This window comes from Haliotis rufescens, unplaced genomic scaffold, assembly GCF_023055435.1.
Source record: "Haliotis rufescens isolate VD_foot unplaced genomic scaffold, xgHalRufe1.0.p SCAF_15, whole genome shotgun sequence".
Lineage (NCBI taxonomy): Eukaryota > Metazoa > Mollusca > Gastropoda > Lepetellida > Haliotidae > Haliotis > Haliotis rufescens.
Genome location: NW_025963835.1, coordinates 20,038,066 through 20,058,421, shown reverse-complemented (window position 1 = coordinate 20,058,421; position 20,356 = coordinate 20,038,066). Strand labels below are relative to the sequence as shown.

Below are 20,356 nucleotides of genomic sequence, written 5' to 3'. Positions count from 1 at the left end.
ACCAGTACAATACTCGAATTATATGCCTGATGTCCCCAGGTACACATTGGACCTGGGAGATCACGTCCATGCTGCTCCAGGGTAAGGCGGAGACCATCCCTCATTGGAAAGCAAAGTCATGGTGGAGCTGCAGCCACAGGAAGTCATAGACGCCTTCCCAGCATCCCCTCGTGTCCTCAACACGCATGTCCGGTACAACCAACTTCCGTTACAAGCCAGAGAGAAGAAGTGTCGGATGATCTATGTCCTTAGAAATCCTAAGGATGTTGCCGTGTCCTTCTATAACCATCATAAATCTTTCGAGAATCTGTACAAGAATTACAATGGATCGTTAAACGATTATCTCCCTTTCTTTCTGTCTGGGAAAAGTAAGACATTTGTCATTTTTTTCTTTCTTTCTTTCTTTGTTATTTAACGCCGCACTCCAATAATATGCAGCTATGTGAGGACGGGCTGTAAATAATCGAGTTTGGACCAGACAATCCAATGATTGTCATTGTAACCAAGCATCCCACTGTCGCCATCAACCATGTCACCGAGCCTGATCATATCATTCACACTTGATATTGCAATCTCCTTGAAGTCTACATCTACCTATTTCTCTGATAAACCCTCTCTCACGTCAGGTGAACCTAGTGTAGACTGTCACTACCAAATGTAAATAGATTATGAATGGGTTCCCGAGATAATCTTAAGTCAGTTTTCAAAACGAGATTGAACCTATGGATTTGGAAAACTTGGCTTCAACAAATTAACCCCCATAAAATAATCGTTTGCTGTTTAACGACGCTGTCAGCAATATCCCTGTAAGTAATCTGATCTGAACCAAACATCCAGTGAATTACATCATTTGCATATATCCATGCAATAGGTCAGGAAATATGTCACGCAATCGGTAACCTGTGATCAACCCACCGAGTCTGGTGACAAGCATAGGCTGCTAGTGACCTAAACCTCCTGGCAAATAAATTATACAGCAATGTCAGGCAGTGTATAGTATTACCCGGAATAACCTTGGGTGCTGTACAAAAGAAACGTTTTACTCCTAGGGGTTTGTGCCATGGCCATCCGAATTCTTTCCCACTTTTGGTACCGGCAACTGGGAAGCCTTCACGTTGATAGCCTTCACATGACTTGACCTCCTTTCTTGGGGCTTGGCGAATTTGCTATCTTCTAGTGGTTATGACATTTAAAGAATAGACGCTGTTAAGGTCCTACAATTTGCAGAGAGGATATCTATGTTAATCAACAAACTGCCCTTCCGCTACCATGATAAGTGGTGACATATTGTTATCTGAGTTCAGGAATGATCTGCACCTGTCAAGTCCAACGCTCCTGCACAGTTAGTGATGAAGGAAACCAGAAAGGCCTGGGATCATACAAATGAACATGAGGCTTTAAGGACGACGGAACAGAAAGCAAATGTTGGACTAGTTATGAATCAGCAGGTCACCAGTCAACAACCTCTGAAGGGAACTTAGCAACATAGATGTCTGGCGCCAACAACTGAACCCGGCAACACTATTGATCGATCCAATGGTACATCAGTACAGATGGACCCCGCGCTCCAAACAATACATATGTACAGTAATTAAACATCTTATCCTATAGGGAGATAAACTACCCCCGCTGTGATATTGCTGGAATATTGCTAAAAGCGGCGTAAAACCATACTCACTCACTCACTTAAAACTACCTCGTACTGATAGACTATACAAACATTTTGCGATCCAAAGGCATGTGTTTTTGATGACAGAAAAGAGGTCGTGTAAACTAGGAAGGTCGACCAAGAGCAACCTATTCTATCTGCAATCTTCGACATCCAAGTGTGTTCCACGATGACATAGGGTAATGGACAAGCAAGAAAATAGGTTCAACCACTGACACCCACATTGTAAGAGGACAAGGCTCCGTCTCATAACGAAGTTTGATCTTTATCAGCTGTATCACGAGGCTAATGGTTTCGGTGGTCAGGCTTGGTGACTTGGTTGGTTGCAATCTTCGACATCCAACTGTGTTCCACAATGACATAGGGTAAGGGACAAGCAAGAAAATAACCTCAAAAGGTCCAGTTGATGCCTTCAAATATCCCTCAACCTCCATGCATCCACTGCCACCCAGATCTCCGTTCAGTATTTTGATAGGAGGGCATACAAGGATATTTTGCAGTTTTTCAAACCACACTTGACCGGGAAACATCTATCACAGTAGTATGGGCTCTCCGATTCATGGGATCATTTTATAGGTGAGGTGAGGTGAAATTGGGTTTAACGTCGCGTCCAAGATTATTGCACTTATATAGCGACGTGCATGCACGTGTGTGTGTGTGTGTGTGTGTGGCTGCTTGTACTAGTCCGGACTCATGCTAGCCCACTGAGATACCATGCCGCAGTTTAACATGAATACCCCACTCAGACACAGTATACTGACTCCGAGCCGACCAGTCCTTGTTTTAGCCCCATAATGCTGAGCGCCAGACAGGGTTACAACAAGTTCCATCTTTTAACGTCTTTTGGTATGACGCGGCCGGGGATCGAACCCCGGACCTTCCACTCTCCGGGCGGACGCTCTACCACTAGACTACAGAGGCGGTCGGATCATTTTATAAGTTAAGGAGAGCAAGGATGATATAACCGTGGCTAGTCATAAACATTGCTAGACACGGCCTTGCGTCTGCTGACTACTAATCTGGACATCACTGAAATCAACAATCAATGAAACTATTTTTTTGTGAAGCAATGTGACATAAACAATGTATAAATAGATAATTTCATTCCAGACGCGATTGTTTACAGGCTGCTGACAGAAAGGTTGAATATTGCCGAGTGTGGATTCAATGTGAAGCTGGAGAGGTGAAAAGGGGTTTAACGTCGCGACCAAGATAATTGCACATATATAGCGACGTGCATGCATATGTGTGTGTGCGTGTGTGACTGCTTGTACTAGTCCGAACTGATGGCGATTTATAGTGCTAGCTCACTGAGATAACATGCCGTAGGTTAACATTAATATCCCACTCAGACACAGTATACTGACTCCGAGCCGACCAATCCTTGTTTAGCCCCTTTTTGCCGGGCGCCAGACAGGGTAACAACAAGTACCATCTTTTAACGTCTTTTGGTATGACGCGGCCGGGGATCGAACCCCGGACTTTCCGCTCTCCGGGCGGACGCTCTACCACTAGACCACGGAGGCGGTCGTGTGGCACACAGCTTGTTTTGCACTGAGTGCAACAAATTAAAGAAAATTCCCTGGGAGGCCGCCAGCCTTTTGAGTTCAGTTTATACGTTTCAAAATCCTCCAACCTCCATGCATTCACTTTCCACCCACGGTTCCGTCTTGGCTCTGATACCAAACCCATACACACGTTTGTGTTCAGTTTGGTGGTTAGTGTCACAGGAACGCACACTTGGAGATTTTACAGTTTTGAAACCGCGGACAGACATACAGACAGACAGATTTATTCTCTGTGAAGGCCAAATGGCCAAGAGGTACAAATACAATGCTTTTACGTCAGCTTCCGGTCGTGAACAGTAAAAGTAAATGTATGAAGCGTACATAAAATACTTACAAGGGACATAACTCAACACTACAGAAATGACACGTCAAAACATGCTTTAAGTTAATAGCAACAGCCGTGATTTTACTTTGCTGCTCAGACTATAAAATATTTACAAGGTCTTGTTTACAATCTTGGTAAAATACATATTTCGCAAAATTATATATTTTTTACATTACATCCTGAACTGCAGATCCCCTTTGTGGTAGCTTTATTTGTAAATTGTTCAAAGATCTTCTAAACATACAGAATTATTAAAAAAGGGTTTGGGTTGTAAATTGGAATTTACATCATCATAACGACATAGGAATATTGATGGTGTTATTGAATCATGCCAGGGCAATTAGTTTGCTTTAAATGGTACAAAGTTATTTTTTATCTCCAACATTTTGGGAGATCCAAACATAAGCAAAACCAGCAGAAAATCAAAAATGTCGAAGCTCGGATTCCCAACTGTTTTTGCCAGTGTCCTCTAAGCTTTCAAGCATTATATGTCATTGATGTGGATAAAGGTTACAGTCTCCCAACAACTGCCTAATCCAATAGCTTACCAATCTAACGTGGCAGTGAATATGTACACTGTGACGTCTATTATCCCAAAGTGCAGATCCGTTCGTGAGACCTGCATCACTTCAGGCTTTCCTCCCACATTAAGCCGACACGCTGTGATATGACTGGAATACTGATAAAAGCGGCGTTAAACCAAACAGCAACATGAAGTCCCAGATGCAAGTACTTGGTGTGGTGTGTTACAAAAGCGTCTAGGCTCATATTGAATATTAAGCTCCCTATCAATGCTGTGCGCCGATCTGTTTAAACATATTTATATTCCTCAAAGAAAGGTATATTTAACGTCTTAATACATATTAATCTTGTAGTTCGAGTAGTATCATCTTCCAAAGGCAAGTGAGTTAACTGACTATAAAAGTCCAGTTTCCACCCTTGCCGAACTAGGATGGTGTTATGGAGTTACATTTGGGCTGGACTAATGAGTCTACACATAGTGTAATCAAAATCATGCACCGAAATCGAAATCCGGTTCGTAGAGTGTCATGCAGATTTCGGTCGACTGCAGGATTTGCAAAGCTTGTGCACCGCCTACTCGTTGTCAACAGATATTTTCTAAATCTTTTCATGTTTTTAATCAAGGTGCTCACGTGATTTGATGCACTTCGCGATGTAAGACTCGTTTTATAACAATATAGGTATTGATTATCGATCAGATCGTCTTGATTGGGCGCCACCGTTTTGTTTGAAACAAATGCAAGTGATACGAGAGGTTGAATCTGATTGGGCAATAGGAGACGCATAGAAAGGACATAACTCGTAATAGCCACTGGCGGCGTTACGATTGAGCCCAGGAATTCCAGCCCAGTTCGGCAAGGGTGGAAACTGGACTTTAAAGTCAGTTAACTCTCTTGGCTCGCGAAGATGGAGTAGAATAGGCTAGAGTCATCTTCGGATTCCATGGCGCACTGGTATCCGCAACTTCACGTTTTACAAAAAGGGAACATACCGTATTCGACGTAATAAGCGCCCAGGGCGCTCTCAAAATTAGAAATAGGGGGTTCTTATTAGAAAATTATTTTGGTGAAAAAAAAGTTGAAAGATAAATATCGCGGTTTATGCTGACAGCCTGAAATGTTTATGTACGACAGATATATTTTTTCCAGAATTCTATTGCCCCTAAATAAGGGTGCATATAACACACGAATGCGTATTATTCGCGAAAACATAAGTCTTGTGTACATTGATCAATCGGAAGGGGTGCCAATTGGGATTGTTCATTTGCCAATATATTAGCAAATATCGCTGTGGGCGCTTATTACGTCGAATACGGTATTGAAAAATCACTGAATCTGAGCATTTTGAAAGGTGTCGTCAATATTCAAACTTATCTAACTATAAATGAAAAGTCTGGGCCAGTCATTACAGTGACTAAAACATTGGCAACGATCTTCGCCATCAGGGCACAGTGACACATATTCAGGAAAGCTAACCACAAAGTTCTCTTTAGTAGGCTGTCATGGCAAGCAGGTTATGCTTGGGCGTGGTCCTCAACGGAATTGTCATGGTGAGAATATACGCACATGGATTGGGTTCATATTTGATTACAATACATTTGCCGCACCTGTTTTTCTAGCAATTCGCAGATGCACTTGTTCTTGTGTAATGTGGGATGCCTGTTTACAACACTCGTTTCAAATCCGTTATCAAACAGAAGGTCATAATTTCTTCTGATTAAAGAGAGTATGAAGTGTTTTCCAGCTTTTCTTGTTTTATCCTGAAATTAAAAATAAAATTCATGAATAGCGAATAAGAATGGTTTTACGCCGCTATTAGCAATATTCTAGCAATATCACAGCGGGGAACAAGAGAAATGTGCTTCACATATTGTACATATTTTGGGAGTCGATCCCGGGTCTTCGGCGTGAAGAGTGAAAACCTTAACTACTCTGCTACCCCACCGTGCCTGATTATATCATGATGACAAGCAACAGATGCTTAAGTTGCTGCCATGATGATGTACAGAAGAATGAGGACAAGGCGAAGGCAGTATTGGCTTAGACCTTGGACCACAAGAAGGCCACAGTTAGCTCTAGGAGACTATGAGAATCTGATGGCAGAGTTGGAGAGAAATAGTCGCGGTGATTTCGGGGGCTACATCAGAATAGAGCCTGTCAACATCGGACATCTCTGGCTCTGCCACCTCATCAGGTATACGCCTCTTCTTTTGTTGAGATGTTGTTGGGTCTGGCTCAATTGTAGCAGACCTGTGCACCAGTTGCAAACCCAACGGCGATTGATCGACACACGGTCGCCACTAGGTTGCAAAGGGTCAACACCCTTGCGAAGATGAAAAAGATCGCCGCACAGAGGAAACCAATCTGCGATTAAAATAACACCACTTGGGGACCTCAAGGAGACCAATAAATCTCCGAGCGACAAAATCGGTCGCGGATAGTGAGTGAGTTAAAATTTAACGTCACATCGGCAGTATCTCAGCCATATAGTGACTGGTCGCGGACAATCTTTTGTGCATGTTCAGAAGACTGGTTGCGAACGAACGGGTTTTGCGACCGCTCTGAAACCCCCCAAACCTCACTGCGATTCCATACATGACACACTTATTTTAGTTGGCATCACAGCCTCAGCATCGGTAGGGGGCACGGGTGGCCCATTCGTCTAAGGCGCCGTGATTCGCTGTGCAGAGTTGCGTCCCTTGGGCACGCCAGAAGCCTATGATTGTGGGTTCGAATCCCGGTTCGCCCCGATTATGTTTCTAGGTTTGTCAGCACCATACCCATGCTCGTGGGTTTCACCGAAGCGGTAAACGTCTGAGACCTGCATCACTTCGGGCTTTCCTCCCACATTAAGCTGACACGCCGTGATATAACTGGAATACTGTTAAAAGCAGCGTTAAACCCATCTCACTCACTCAGCATCGGTAAGTTACCTTTTACTCTTATATTCCTTTTAGAAACAGTTTCGATTTTCAAGAAACGGGCACCGGTGTATTTTTTTCATTCAAGGCATTTCATACTTAATCTCCCAACATCTGTTCACCTGTTCGACCTAAAACCTATAGGAATTCGTCTATTCGTCTAAGGTATGCATTCGTCTATTTTCCTTGTATATACATGCATTTTCAAAGGGGTGATTAATTTTTTTCAAGATAATCGGTCAGCTGAAGATTTTAATGTAATTATATTTACATCCATCTGCACCGCACCATTTAAATGTTATATGTTATAGGAAAGTTGTATGTGTTTTACAATACATGTATGTATCTTTAACATTTATCATGTTCAAAATTTTGTTTCAATCAATACAATAACATTATAAGGTATCCATTCTTGTTTACGTTTGTAAACAAACTTATGAATCAATTAATCAAAGTAGTATCAGAGTATCAGCCTACTTCCATTCCAAATTTATCAAGGCCTCTGTAAAGCTTTCAAAGGTTTTAGGGGCGGTCGGGTAGCCTAGTGGTTAAAGCGTTCGCTCGTCACGCCGAAGAACCAGGTTCGAATCCCGACATGGGTAAAATGAGTGAAGCCCATTTCTGGTGTCCCTCGCCGTGATATTGCTGGAATATTGCTAAAAGCGGCGTAAAACCATACTCACTCACTCACTCACTTCAAATGGTAGGCATGCGCAGGACAATTCCAAACAAGACGCATCAATGACAAAAATGATGTCCAATGCTATCCATATTTTCTCTTGTACCATTGTGTTTTTTTAGATGAACAATTGCATGTGTTTGTGACGGGAGCAACCGGTGGGACAAGATACGCTCACCTGTTGGGCAGTGATTCATAAACAAAAGCTTATGATTTTGTCGGAATCGTACAATATACAGACTTTTCGTCGCTTCTACTACTATCTTTTTCATGTCACTATTCCTTACCTCTCTGTCTCTGTCTCTCTCCGGGAAAGTTTCACCAGCCTCACGTGCCCCGTAAATGATGTCACATATGTATTTCTGAAGAAAGATAACACGTGGGTTAGCAGTGAAGGATGGACGTGGTACCATGACAACTGTCACACATTACAACTGACGATACACATTACAAACGACAGCACACATTTACCATTGACTGTATACTTTACAGTTGACGTCACAGATTACAAATGTAGTAACATTACAACTGTCGTCACACATGACAACTAACGGCACACGTTACAACTGACATCGTACATGACAACTGACCCTTGGAGATCCGGGTGAGAATAGGTCTTCAGCAGCGCCGTAACAGGCGACTATGCTCGTCGTAAGAGGCGACTAAAGGGTTCGGGTGGTCAAGTTCGCTGACTTTGTTGGTGCATATCGTAGACCGATGCTCATGATGTCAATCACTGGATTGTCTGGTCCAGACTCGAATATTTACAGACCGCCGTCATATAGTTGGAATATTGCTGAGTGTGGCGTTAAATAACAAACAAACAAAACAAAACATGACAACTAATGTCACACATTGCAACTGACGGAATGACGTCACACATTGCAACTGATGTCAGTTTATCCAGCTGGTGTCACACATTGCAACCGACGTAAGACATTCCAGCTGGTGTCACGCACTGCAACTGACGGAATGACGTCACATTGCATCTGACGTAATCATTCCAGCTGATGTCACACGTTGCAACTGACGTAAGACATTCCAGATGGTGTCACACACTGCAACTGACGGAATGACGTCACATTGCAACTGACGTAAGACATTCCAGCTGGTGACACACATTGCAACTGACGGAATGACGTCACGCATTGCAACTGACGTCAGTTTTTCCAGCTGGTGTCACAAAATGCAGCTGACGGAATGACGTCGTACATTGCAACTGACGGAATCACATCACACATTGCAACTGACGGAATCACATCACACATTGCAACTGACGGAATGACGCTACACATTGGAACTGACGTCAGTTTTTCCATCTCGTGTCCCAAAATGCAGCTGACGGAATGACGTCACTCATTGCAACTGACGGAATGACGTCACTCATTGCAACTGACGTCAGTTTTTCCAGCTCGTGTCACAACATACAGCTGACGGAATGACGTAACACACTGCAACTGACGTCACACATTTCAGCTAGTGTCACATATTACAACGGGTCTTACACATTGCAAATTCTACTGAATGGGTTCTATACACATTCCATATGCATCACCAATCTATCATACACTTCGTTTTTCTTGTTTAACGCCGCACTCAGCAATATTCCAGCTATAATCTGAAATAATCGAATCTGGACCAGACAATCGAGTGATTGATATCATGACCATCAATCTACGCAATTGGGATACGATGACAAGCATCAACCAAGATCAGACCGCCCGATCCCATCAGTCGCCTCTTACGATAAGTAAAGTCGCCTTTTATGGCAAGCATGGGTTGCTGAAGACCTATTCTATCCCGGGTCTTCACGGGTTCTATCATACTCACCATACATGGTTTTAAGTCATAATACATGACCTTCAACTGACGAGAATGTTAAGGAAGCCATAATCAACCAAATGAAGCTGACTTGAGAGTGGACTGTATCATTTAGTGTATATAATTTTCTATATTTTGAGCTCATACAATTAACATATCACACAAGTAGCTGCCAAAACATGACAAGCACAATTTTCGACAAGACATTAAGCATGATTTAAAATAACCTTTATCGGATTCTGGGACTTTTTGTTTCCGAACATGAATGGGAAATACACTGAACAAGAAAAGTTCCTGTGACATTGAATAAGATTTAATGCAAAGTTATGCTTTTTACCAAATCTGAAACAATTTCGGTTTGCAACAGATAAAAAAAGACTCATGTAAGTGTTCAAATGGTTTAATTTGTCATTGAAAACATGAACATGCCAAAATGTCAGTTTACAAATCAAAAGCTGTAAAATGGAACAGTTATCAATAGCAACCTCTGGTTGCGATGCAAGCAACACATCTTCGTCTCGTGGAAAGGGCCAGGCGTCGCACAAAGTCCTGTGGGATATCTGTCCATATCTGCTGGAGCATGTTTCGAAGTTCCTGGAGTGTCTGTGGAACACGTGGTTGACGTCGAAGGCGCGTATCCATCTCATCCCACATGTGCTCGATTGGTGAGAGATCAGGGGAGCGAGCCGGCCAGGGGATGACATTCACGTTGTTATGTTGAAGAGAATCCTGAACAAGTCGGGCAATATGAGGCCGAGCGTTGTCATATTGAAAGGTCATGCCTTGGCCACAATATTGAAAACCAAACTTTACTTGTTTGAAAAATACACTAAAATATTGGTGTCACAGGAACTTCTGTTGTTGAGTATATAATCTGATAACTAAACTGACTCATGACAGTTAATATTTTAACATGCCCACTTCTTATTACTGTATGGGACAGACCATCTGGTATTCTGGGGGAGGGGGTGGGGTTGGTACATTTCTAAGTATGTGACGACTCTTCTGCACATCAGAACACTTCAGCCTTCTGCATTACCCAGAGTGTCTGCTGTGTTCCTAGCGGCAAACCCGGGTACGCTCCCAAAGTCGGTCAACAGATTGGGAGGTACCAAACCTAGGGCACCGAGAACAATGGTGAGTCGGGCAACTTGGTACTTGGGGTGCAAGCGTGACATTACGTAAGCGAGGTCCGCATATTTGCCATGTGTTCTGAATCGTGTTCTGAAATTATCCATAACGCGTGGCATAACATAAATATGTAAATCAAAGTGTGAGTGCGGTCATTCACATTGAACTTATAATTATCACAATCCTGAGACAAGAATCCGCAACCATCAGAAAACATATTTTTCTCTAAAGGATACAGTTGGTGGTCCACATAGCCGACAGAATCCATAGTTGACAAGGATATTTGTTTTCAAAACATGTCCTAGAGTATATGCTTGCAGGCGAGCTTTCAATCTTTTTAACATCTGAAAAATAACCAAGCAAACATGCTCATGTGACAGCACGTCATGTGACATGACATTCCTTCAGAGCGGCGAAAGTAATCTCAATAACACACACCACACACTCATGAACGATTGCGGACGTGTGACAATAAAGGCGTGCGTCAACTCTGTCGGCAGCAATGCCGTACATTGTACATATACGGGGAGAGCAGTCGACTCAGATATTTGTTTGTTTGTTTTTTAATGCCGAGTTCAGAATATTCCAGCTATATGACGCTGGTCTGTAAATAATCGAGTATGGACAAGACAATCCAGTGATTGACATCATAGGCATCGATCCACGCAATTGGGATATGATGACATGCATCAAACCAAGTCAGTGAGCCTGACCACCCGACCCCGTTAATCGCCTTATACGACAAGCATGGTTGCTGAAGACCTATTCTACCTCGGATCTTCACGGGTCCGACTCAGATGTCTAAGATATAGAGGTTGTGTTCGTCGGACATGCTGGTCAACTGTATCAGCATCATCTGCGTGTTTGTGGATTTCTCCAAAGTTGCAAACGTCTCTAGCCGCGATATAAATATTCTATTGTTCAAATCTTAACTCACTTACTAATTTTTGTTGTAATAATGTATCGAAGTATCAGCGATGGACAAGGGGAAACAAAGTAAGATATGGACATATTAGTAATAAATTTGTTCTGAGGTGAGGTGAAATGGGGTTTAACGTCGCGTCCAAGATTATTGCACTTATATAGCGAAGTGCATGCACGTGTATGTGTGTTAGTGTGTGTGGCTGCTTGTACTAGTCCGGACTGATGCCGATTTATAGTGCTAGCCCACTGAGATACCATGCCGAAGTTTAACATGAATACCCCACTCAGACACAGTTCTGAAAGATGTGGTGGATTTGTGTGTATATCTAACGCTTGAGTCTGCAATATTCCAGCTAGGTGACGGTGGCCTGTATGTAATCGCGTCTGAACTGAGCAAACCAGTGATTCATATTACAAGGAGCGTTCCATGCCGTCAAGGTGTGATGACAAGCACCGAACCAACCTTACCACCCGATCAATTTAGACGCCTTTTACGACAATCGGTGGGCTGCTTGTGACCTACACTAACATTGAATCCTAATGTCTCAAGCATGGTCGGTGGTTCGATCACCAGGATACCAGAAGACATTACAAATAGGTACTGGCTCAAAGTCAGTATACTGTCAGAGAGGGGTATCCGTGTTTAACTGCTGCATAGTATCTCAATCGGCTTGCATTAGTACGGCATAATCCCGGACGAGTACAAGCAGCACAATTGCGTGGATCGATGTCCACTATGCCAATCACTGGATTGTCTTGCCCATTTTCGATTATTTACAGGCCGTCATACAGCGGGAAAGCAAACGAGATTAATATTCCAGAGGTTCCTAGAACATTGTCAAGTAATAGTTTTTTAAAAAGTGACAGGCACTTACCTGCACATGTACACCGCAGACCAAACCTACACTGACGACAGGCATTGCAGGAACCATGCCAATTAAAATGTTATAGTTAAACATTCTCTATCTGTGACAAACTGCGACATTATATCTCAGTGGGCCAGCATTATAAAACCGACAGAACCCCATTTAACCATAGTATAAAAAAGTGATACGCACTTACCTGCACATGTGCAACATAGACCAAACCTGCTCCGAGGAAAGGTATGAGTAGAACAACGGCTAGAAGAAAGTTACCATTCACAATTTTCCTATCTGATACTTCCACTATGAAGTATATTAGCAGTATCAGCAACATGCAGAATGTTGTGCCGCAACAGCAAATGCCGCAACAGTGACGAAAGGAGTGGATGGTGGAATAGTACTTCATGTAGGCAGAGGTGTTGGCAATATCCTTTGCTTCATAATATACTCGCTCAACGAACTGAAACAAACGCAAACGTGTTTTGATATCGGACGAGCTTAAAACGGGCAGGATACATAAACGTGATATGAATTGGGAACGAGTTTTTTATGTTGTTTGTTTTTTAGCGCCGCAATATTTCAGCTATATTAAGGCGGCCTGTTAATAGTCGAATCTGGACCAGACAAGATTAAAATCATGAACATAAATAAACATAATTGGATATGATGACACGCATGAACAGCAAGCCAGACCACCCGTTGGTGTCCTCTTGCAAGTTGAGGTCGCTGAAGACCCAGATCCTCCCGGGGTATTACCGATTAGGAGCAGCCACTCTTGACATTTCATTTTGAAACAATTATCTCTTATCCCCTTGTTTTGTCTTTTTACCTTTGCGAAACTAACTGCCAAAGTTGGTTGTTTTCACAAATTATTCTCATTCCACATCAATATAAATATCTAACGAGAAAATCTTTATATGATTACGAGCACATAAAAGCACATTCCTATCTTTTGAGCCAGACGATATCCATTATGAGTCCAGATTTTGGTTCATTGGTTTACGCTGAAGTCATCGATATTCTGGCTGTCATCGATATTCCAGCTGACATCGATATTGCAGCTGTCATCGATATTCGAGCTGACATCGATATTCCGGCTGACACCGATATTGCAGCTGTCATCGATATTCGAGCTGACATCGATATTCCAGCTGACATCGATATTCCGGCTGTCATCGATATTGCAGCTGTCATCGATATTCGAGCTGACATCGATATTGCAGCTGTCATCGATATTCGAGCTGACATCGATATTCGAGCTGACATCGATATTCCGGCCGTCATCGTAATTCCAGCTGACATCGATATTCCAGCTGACATCGATATTCCGGCTGTCATCGATATTGCAGCTGAAATCGATATTCCGGCGGGTTGTACATATTCGAGTCTGGACCAGACTAATCAGTAGTAAACGAAGCAATATAAACCAAATCACCAAAGAACCAAAAGATAAGCCGACACGTGAAGAATAAATTCGGAAAGATTTCTACCCGTGGGGGATTCTGGGTTAGTATAGGCACCAAGGTTCCTATTGTTTGTTGTATGAGGCGTTGTATGAGGCGTTTGTTGTATATATGCCTCTATATATATATGCCTCTAGAATATGTATTCCAGGGGGGCTCAAGTCATACACGTTATGTTCTGTCATGTATTTCATTCAATCAGCGGTATCAAATCGCTAGCTAATATGAAGCTAATATTTTTGGAACAGTACTTCTTTTACAGCCACTGTCAGTAGGAATACGTGTACAAAACTAACTATATGTACAATTATAGGCTACAACATGCAAACTTGCGGTTACTACAGTATTCAAGGGATGTGATGCAATAAGTTCGTGTTAAGTATTACGGTGTAAACAAACTGCTTGTTTAAAGGTTGTTGTCGGTGATTCCGCAAATTCTGATCGCCGATCCACTCAAAACCAAACAATGACGCTTCGATCAACATATTTGCTAACATCAAACAGTTAGCGTCCAGTTCCAAATTCAATTTAGCGAGGTTTAATCTACGCGTGGGGAACCTTGCTCTACATTGAAAACACAACGTGTTTATCTCCTACTTACCTTGCTTCCAAGTTGGCGAAGCTCGTACCGTTGGTGTTGGTCGAGATCCCGAAAAGACCAAGCAGATCCTCTGCAAGTGTATTTCAAATTTTTCTCTCCAAGTATTCTAGCAACAGTTCCATTAGTTGGTCCTTGAAAATTAACAAACGATGTCATGGATATTACATTTTATTATAGCTAAAATGGATAGAATTATCATTAAACCGCCCGCACGTTATCAGAAATGAGCGGGCCACTGTAACTTGATAATGCCCTCATATTGCTTGACGACGGGCCATTATCAAGCCCGTTGTTAGATGACGTCATAGGGTAGAGAAAATGACGTCACGTATTATAGTGACGTCATCTGGTTTGTTCTATGACGTTTCCATATTTGTAAAATGTGGTCAGTGACATTCGCGTTGATTGCAGTAAATGTTTCAAAACCGATGTTGTTGTTTCTTTATATTTGATAAAATATTCCATCCATTTTAGCTATAATAACGGTAACGCTATTTTTCAGGTCATTTTCATTTGCAGAAGCCCTCGGTCTTTTTAACAGTTAATGGAAGACCTCGGGCTTCTGCAAATGATAATGCCCTGAAAAATAGCATTACATTTTAATATTGCCGGTGCGAACCTTTTTATTCTAACTCTTATTTCGATCAAATCAAGATTTCGTTTGAAAACTTACAAAATACTCAACATATACTGCCCAGTCCACACTCTCACCTTTTTCGTTTTTACAGTATTTCATCAATTCCGGAACAAGATGATCAAAATCGCCTGGAAAAAAAGAGATTTAATGTACAAGAGACAAACGGTGACTGGTTAAACATACATTGTCAAATGGAATCGAAGCCTGGCTGGTTGGTTTGTCTGTTGTTTAACCCTCTGGATGCCATTTGGACATATATGTCCCTACACAAAACGCAGTTGCTGTGCCAGAGGGACATATATGTCCTTCTGAAACATCATGTTAAAAGAATTGAAATAAAATATTTTTGGATTATCCCAAGCCCATAGCAATTGCATCATCGCAAAAAGGAGTAAATTTCCAACACATCTGTGTCATTTTCACAACTCTACTGTCAATAAATAACGCATATGGAGTTAGTCAAATTCCCCTTGTTTACACTTTCGTTCAAATGTGCCGCCATTGAAATATTTTTTCATTTCGAACAAATTGCACCGAATGATTGAAAATCCACATGCGAAGGAATGTTTGAAACCTTCATAAATATTTTGGTTAAAAGATTGAAAATGGTCAAATATCTACGCATCTATGTATTAATTAGCTAATGAAACCAACTAAATGCCCAGTTTATCGATGGTGAATGGAGTGGGGTTTTTTTTTTCACAGTATTTGTTCAAGGCCTCGTTCATCACATTCATATCAAAGCGTATTCAAAAACATTCATACAGTTATACATACCTACTGACATCTGTTAAAAACAGTCTGTGTGAAAATGTGCCACTTCTCATATTCATACGTATACTTAGAAATTCCATTCATGCTTCCTAAACCTCAAATTCTGCAAAAACACAGAAAAGGTACCGCAACTTTTTAGTCGAAACTTAAAACAAAATGGCGACCGAAGTTGAAGGTCACTTAGCGGTACTTTTCATGAGAGAAAAAAAGTCGAAAGCATGTCTCCCAGAAGAAACGAAAACGCACATGGTAAACTTTGACACACCCTCTTGGGTCTGTGTTGTTCATGTTTTGTGACTGATCATATGTAAGTCACGTTTTCGTATGTTTAATGAGGCGAGCCAATTTATTACAAGACGTTGAAAAGTAGGTTGGTAGCAACGGCATATAGGATCTTATGCAGTGTCGAATATATTTATAATTTATTGGTTATATAAGTATATAAATAAGAACTATATGATGTTGAAATATGAACGTGTAAATGTCAGTTAAAATTACTTGAATACCGGTCCCCGATGAATCTATATATTTATTTTTAGTTCGTATGTCTAAATACAAATAGCTAGCTCTTTGACAGTAGAATTCATTACTAAATTATGAATAATCTTTCGTTTAATTTCAGTATGTAAATTTTGTATTCATGCGGTTTGTTATTGTTAAATACCTTATTATTATTGCAAGACTAATTTTTTTTATTTCACGAATACAAATGAAGCTGTCATCGACAGTTGGTTTCAATCATCCACCATAACGGGGTTGGGAAGAGCGGCAAATTTCAGATTGTTCGTCTGGAACGAAATACCGTGACCCGCGACCTTTGACATGCCACGTCACAGAGGTTACAGGTGCCCGAGTAAAACAAAATAAAGTTCGATGTTGAAATCACCAACAGTGTTAAATATGACATCCAATGTTAATATTTATACATTATATGCTTTAATCTTTATCTTCGTGCTTTGTTTATCGAATCAGCGCGATGTACACAAATCAAATATAAAAAAACGTTCGCCTCCCGCCGAGAGCATGAATATTCATAGGGATAAAAATAGCCCCATGTGACAGACGACAACATTGCGATCGAAGCTGTCAACCAAGAAGGAATGTCTGCGGTGGGAATTGGCGACGACGATGATTTGGGGGAGTCGGACTTCGAGTCGGACATATCCGTCGATTCTCTCGATTCCGACTCCGAGTCCGACTCCCAGGAAGAGATAAGCGGTAAGTAACATTAATTCATTTTCAGTAAATTGAGTAGGTGTACTGTCAGTGTCAAAGCAATGGCGGGAATAAGAATTTGTTATTTTTTTAGCAATTTTCAAAATTGTAGGCTAGATCTACTTGTGATAGTTGTGATGTTTAAAATGTTAAAAATATCTACCATACCATGATAGTCATAGTAGAAACAGCAAACTACCTTGTTTAGTATTTCATGAAATTGATTTGAAAGAAAGTCTCTCATGGTAGTGAAGTTTTAACGTCTACATGTGGCCTACACATGCTTTTGGTAAAGCTCAGTAATATTAATGGAAAAATGTCTTTGTTAAAAATTAAATTTATCTTGAAGGACACACTAGTTCACACTTTGGACATGAAGCCATATTTTTAAATGAGTATAGTGAGTCATTCCTAAAAAATCTAAAATGTCTAGGCCTAACTTATTTTGAAATTTTAAAAATAAATGAATATGTTTCATAATTTTAAATGTTAAATGTTATAAATATATCTAAATGATGTAGATTAACATTTACTATAACTTACTAAGGGGAAAGGGGAGTGGCATTGCACCAAGTGACTGTTGTCCTTGCGCCAATGGGTTGGGGGGTCAGCGCACTGAACAAATGTTCCCTCACCGGGCAGGTAGCCCGGAGACGCGGAAGCTATGGCCAATTTTTTTTTTAAATTTAGCATCATTGTAAAGCTTTTGATTTTAGTTCTCACCATGGAAATGTTTGCATCATGATTACACAATTGTTTCCCTGTGACTACTCAAGGAAGCCCTTCAGTTTTCATTGATACATTCATGTGGAGCACATGTATCCTAATCTTATCTTTATGTTGTAGTAATGAAAAATAAGTCTTTCAACATGTTTAATCTGTACCCAACTAAAAAGGTCACAGGTTATACATATTAATTACAAGCAAAATATAAGCCTTGACGGAAATAAAGTTGCCACATGAATATTGATACTGTGTTGTAAAATATTCACTAGATCTACAGGGTCTGAAACATTTCCTTCAATAAACTAAATATATGTCTATAGGTATATATATATATATATATATATATATATATATATATATATATATATATATATATGTGATATATTTATATCTTTATTTAAATTTAAGATTGATAACAAACATAAAATACATTGGAGAAATGACAAACTTCCATGAAGCAATTTGCAAAAAGTATGTATCCAAGGGAGATATTATAGGACATAAACAAATCACATTATCTCCCCTTGATCACCAAGAAAACATGAGTCAGCAGTTGCTTAGTTCCAATTATGATAAGAATCATCCATGAAAATTTGCAAATTCAGCGATAGAAACTAACATTTTAGTCCACTAGTCCATATATTATAATGATGAGTATAACAAAACCCTATAAAATTGGCAAATGTCTACTAGTCCTTATGATACCTTAACTATTAGACTGTTTTGCAAATATATAATCAGGACAATGACATGGAAATTAATACCAGCTCACTTATCTGTAGACAAATTTCCAAATCTTCCCATTGTTTTAACAGTACAATGGAATTTTACCCTGTCTTGTAAAGTATTTTAGTTCCAACCCTTCATTTTTCGGTGTTAAGCATCACATAAAAAAATACTAAAGAGGCAAACAAATAAACAAAGCTAACCATGTCCTCACTATAGTGATTGGATTAATTTATCTGCAACCTCTTAATTCTTATGCTTTAATTTTCAACCATGTCATTCTTCAAAATTATTTGAAAAGCTTTTAAATTTCATGATATTTGAATTTTGATAATACAGTTTTACTCTGTCCAGGATATGGTCTGTGAAGTGGAATGATTCATACATGCTTTTTCCATGCTCCTATGTTATTTGAATGCATGGACACACTATACATATCTATCTTTTAACAAGGAATCCTTTCCCTTAGCACTTTTATATGTGATTGAAAAGGACATTATTAATAAGAAGCATTATTTCAAATTTCAGATCACGAGGAAAATAACCAAGAAGAGGCAGGGGCCATACCAATGGTCCGTGGCCCCCGGCTGCCCGTGCTGGACACGGACAGCTTTGACCTCGGCAACAGCATTGACTTTGCCGAGGAGTGCGGCCCTGTCAACCAAGGCCGGTTCTTGATCTTGTGAATGGATCATTCGCAAACTCTCATGGGTATGTTAGCTTTTTACTTTCTCCATTCTGATATATCATATGAAAAGTATTTGAACACCATTCATTATGGCACTTATTTCATGTTGCACTGATGTGAGGTTCTAATGAATTAATCACGGTAAATGACAATATGAAAATTACATATACCAAAAATTATTATCCCTCTGGATGCCGAGTTTTTTTTCTGACGCACATTTTCCAAAGATCGGAAAAGTGAAGGTTGTGCGAGAATTGCGCTCACGCGGCACTGGATCTACCTCTGGCTATAAAATTACGCAGAGGTGGAGAATATTAAATTTCCTATTTGATGGTGTAAAGTTAACTGCAAATAATGAACCGGTTTTAAAAAAATACACTTCTAAGTGTTGCCCGAGATTTTTTTCTGCCTTGAAAAACAGTAAATTTCTCCGCTTTTTATCGTACACCGATAAAAGTACTGTGCGACGATTTTTTTTATTTACATGCTTTACGGAATCTGTGAGCGAACAAAATACTGCTTGATATCTGAACGACATAACTATATACCAAATGGAGTTATATGCGTATGTATAACGACAAACATGAAATGCCAAAAATAGCTTCCCGTAAATGACAAAAACTGATTTTTCTCTATGACGTCCAAAGGCGACAGAGAGGTTACACACGTACAAAGAAAAAGGGGCATAACTCCGCTATGTTCAGCACTAATTTTATTGTAACTCAGGTCAATTGGTGAGAATTAGCTGTGGGTAAGGACAATATATTTTCGTGGTGTTTTGTTCACGAGGAACCAAACTATTCCAACACAAATATCGATAAAGAAACTGTATACGTTTAGTTGTAAAAAAAAACCCATAAGAAATGATGAAATCGTGCTTCATAAAAAAGAGGTAATAGAGAAATGGAGGGCCCTATCTAACCTATAACTTAGTCCTTAGATTCAAACATTCTCTTGGATGTGTAAGTGTAATTTGACTAATGTTGCACCATTATTAATGGAGCACTAGCCTTATCATCAAATGTAATGAAATATCCAAAAAAATAACACCGTTCTATTTGACGTCATGGCTGGTTTTATGGCTTTCATAACGTCGGAGAAAGA

The 20,356-nt window shown here is 40.4% G+C and overlaps 1 protein-coding gene across 3 annotated transcripts in view; it reads right to left on the bottom strand.

Annotated features, from left to right (window-relative positions):
- Positions 1-4,839: 4,839 nt before the first annotated feature.
- Positions 4,840-20,356, bottom strand: part of LOC124135158 — a 24,110-nt gene continuing 8,593 nt past the window's right edge. For 2 of the 3 annotated variants that reach the window (XM_046500375.2, XM_046500376.2), the window contains exons 3-9: positions 15,198-15,251; positions 14,487-14,617; positions 12,622-12,882; positions 10,872-10,979; positions 9,514-9,549; positions 7,971-8,045; positions 4,840-5,843 (exon numbers count right to left, since the gene is read on the bottom strand). In XM_046500375.2, coding sequence (XP_046356331.1) covers positions 5,661-5,843; positions 7,971-8,045; positions 9,514-9,549; positions 10,872-10,979; positions 12,622-12,882; positions 14,487-14,617; positions 15,198-15,251 — 848 coding nt within the window. In that variant the 3' untranslated portion in view covers positions 4,840-5,660. The remainder of the gene's footprint in view (positions 5,844-7,970; positions 8,046-9,513; positions 9,550-10,871; positions 10,980-12,621; positions 12,883-14,486; positions 14,618-15,197; positions 15,252-20,356) is intronic. The other variant, XM_048396272.1, reaches the window with a different exon arrangement.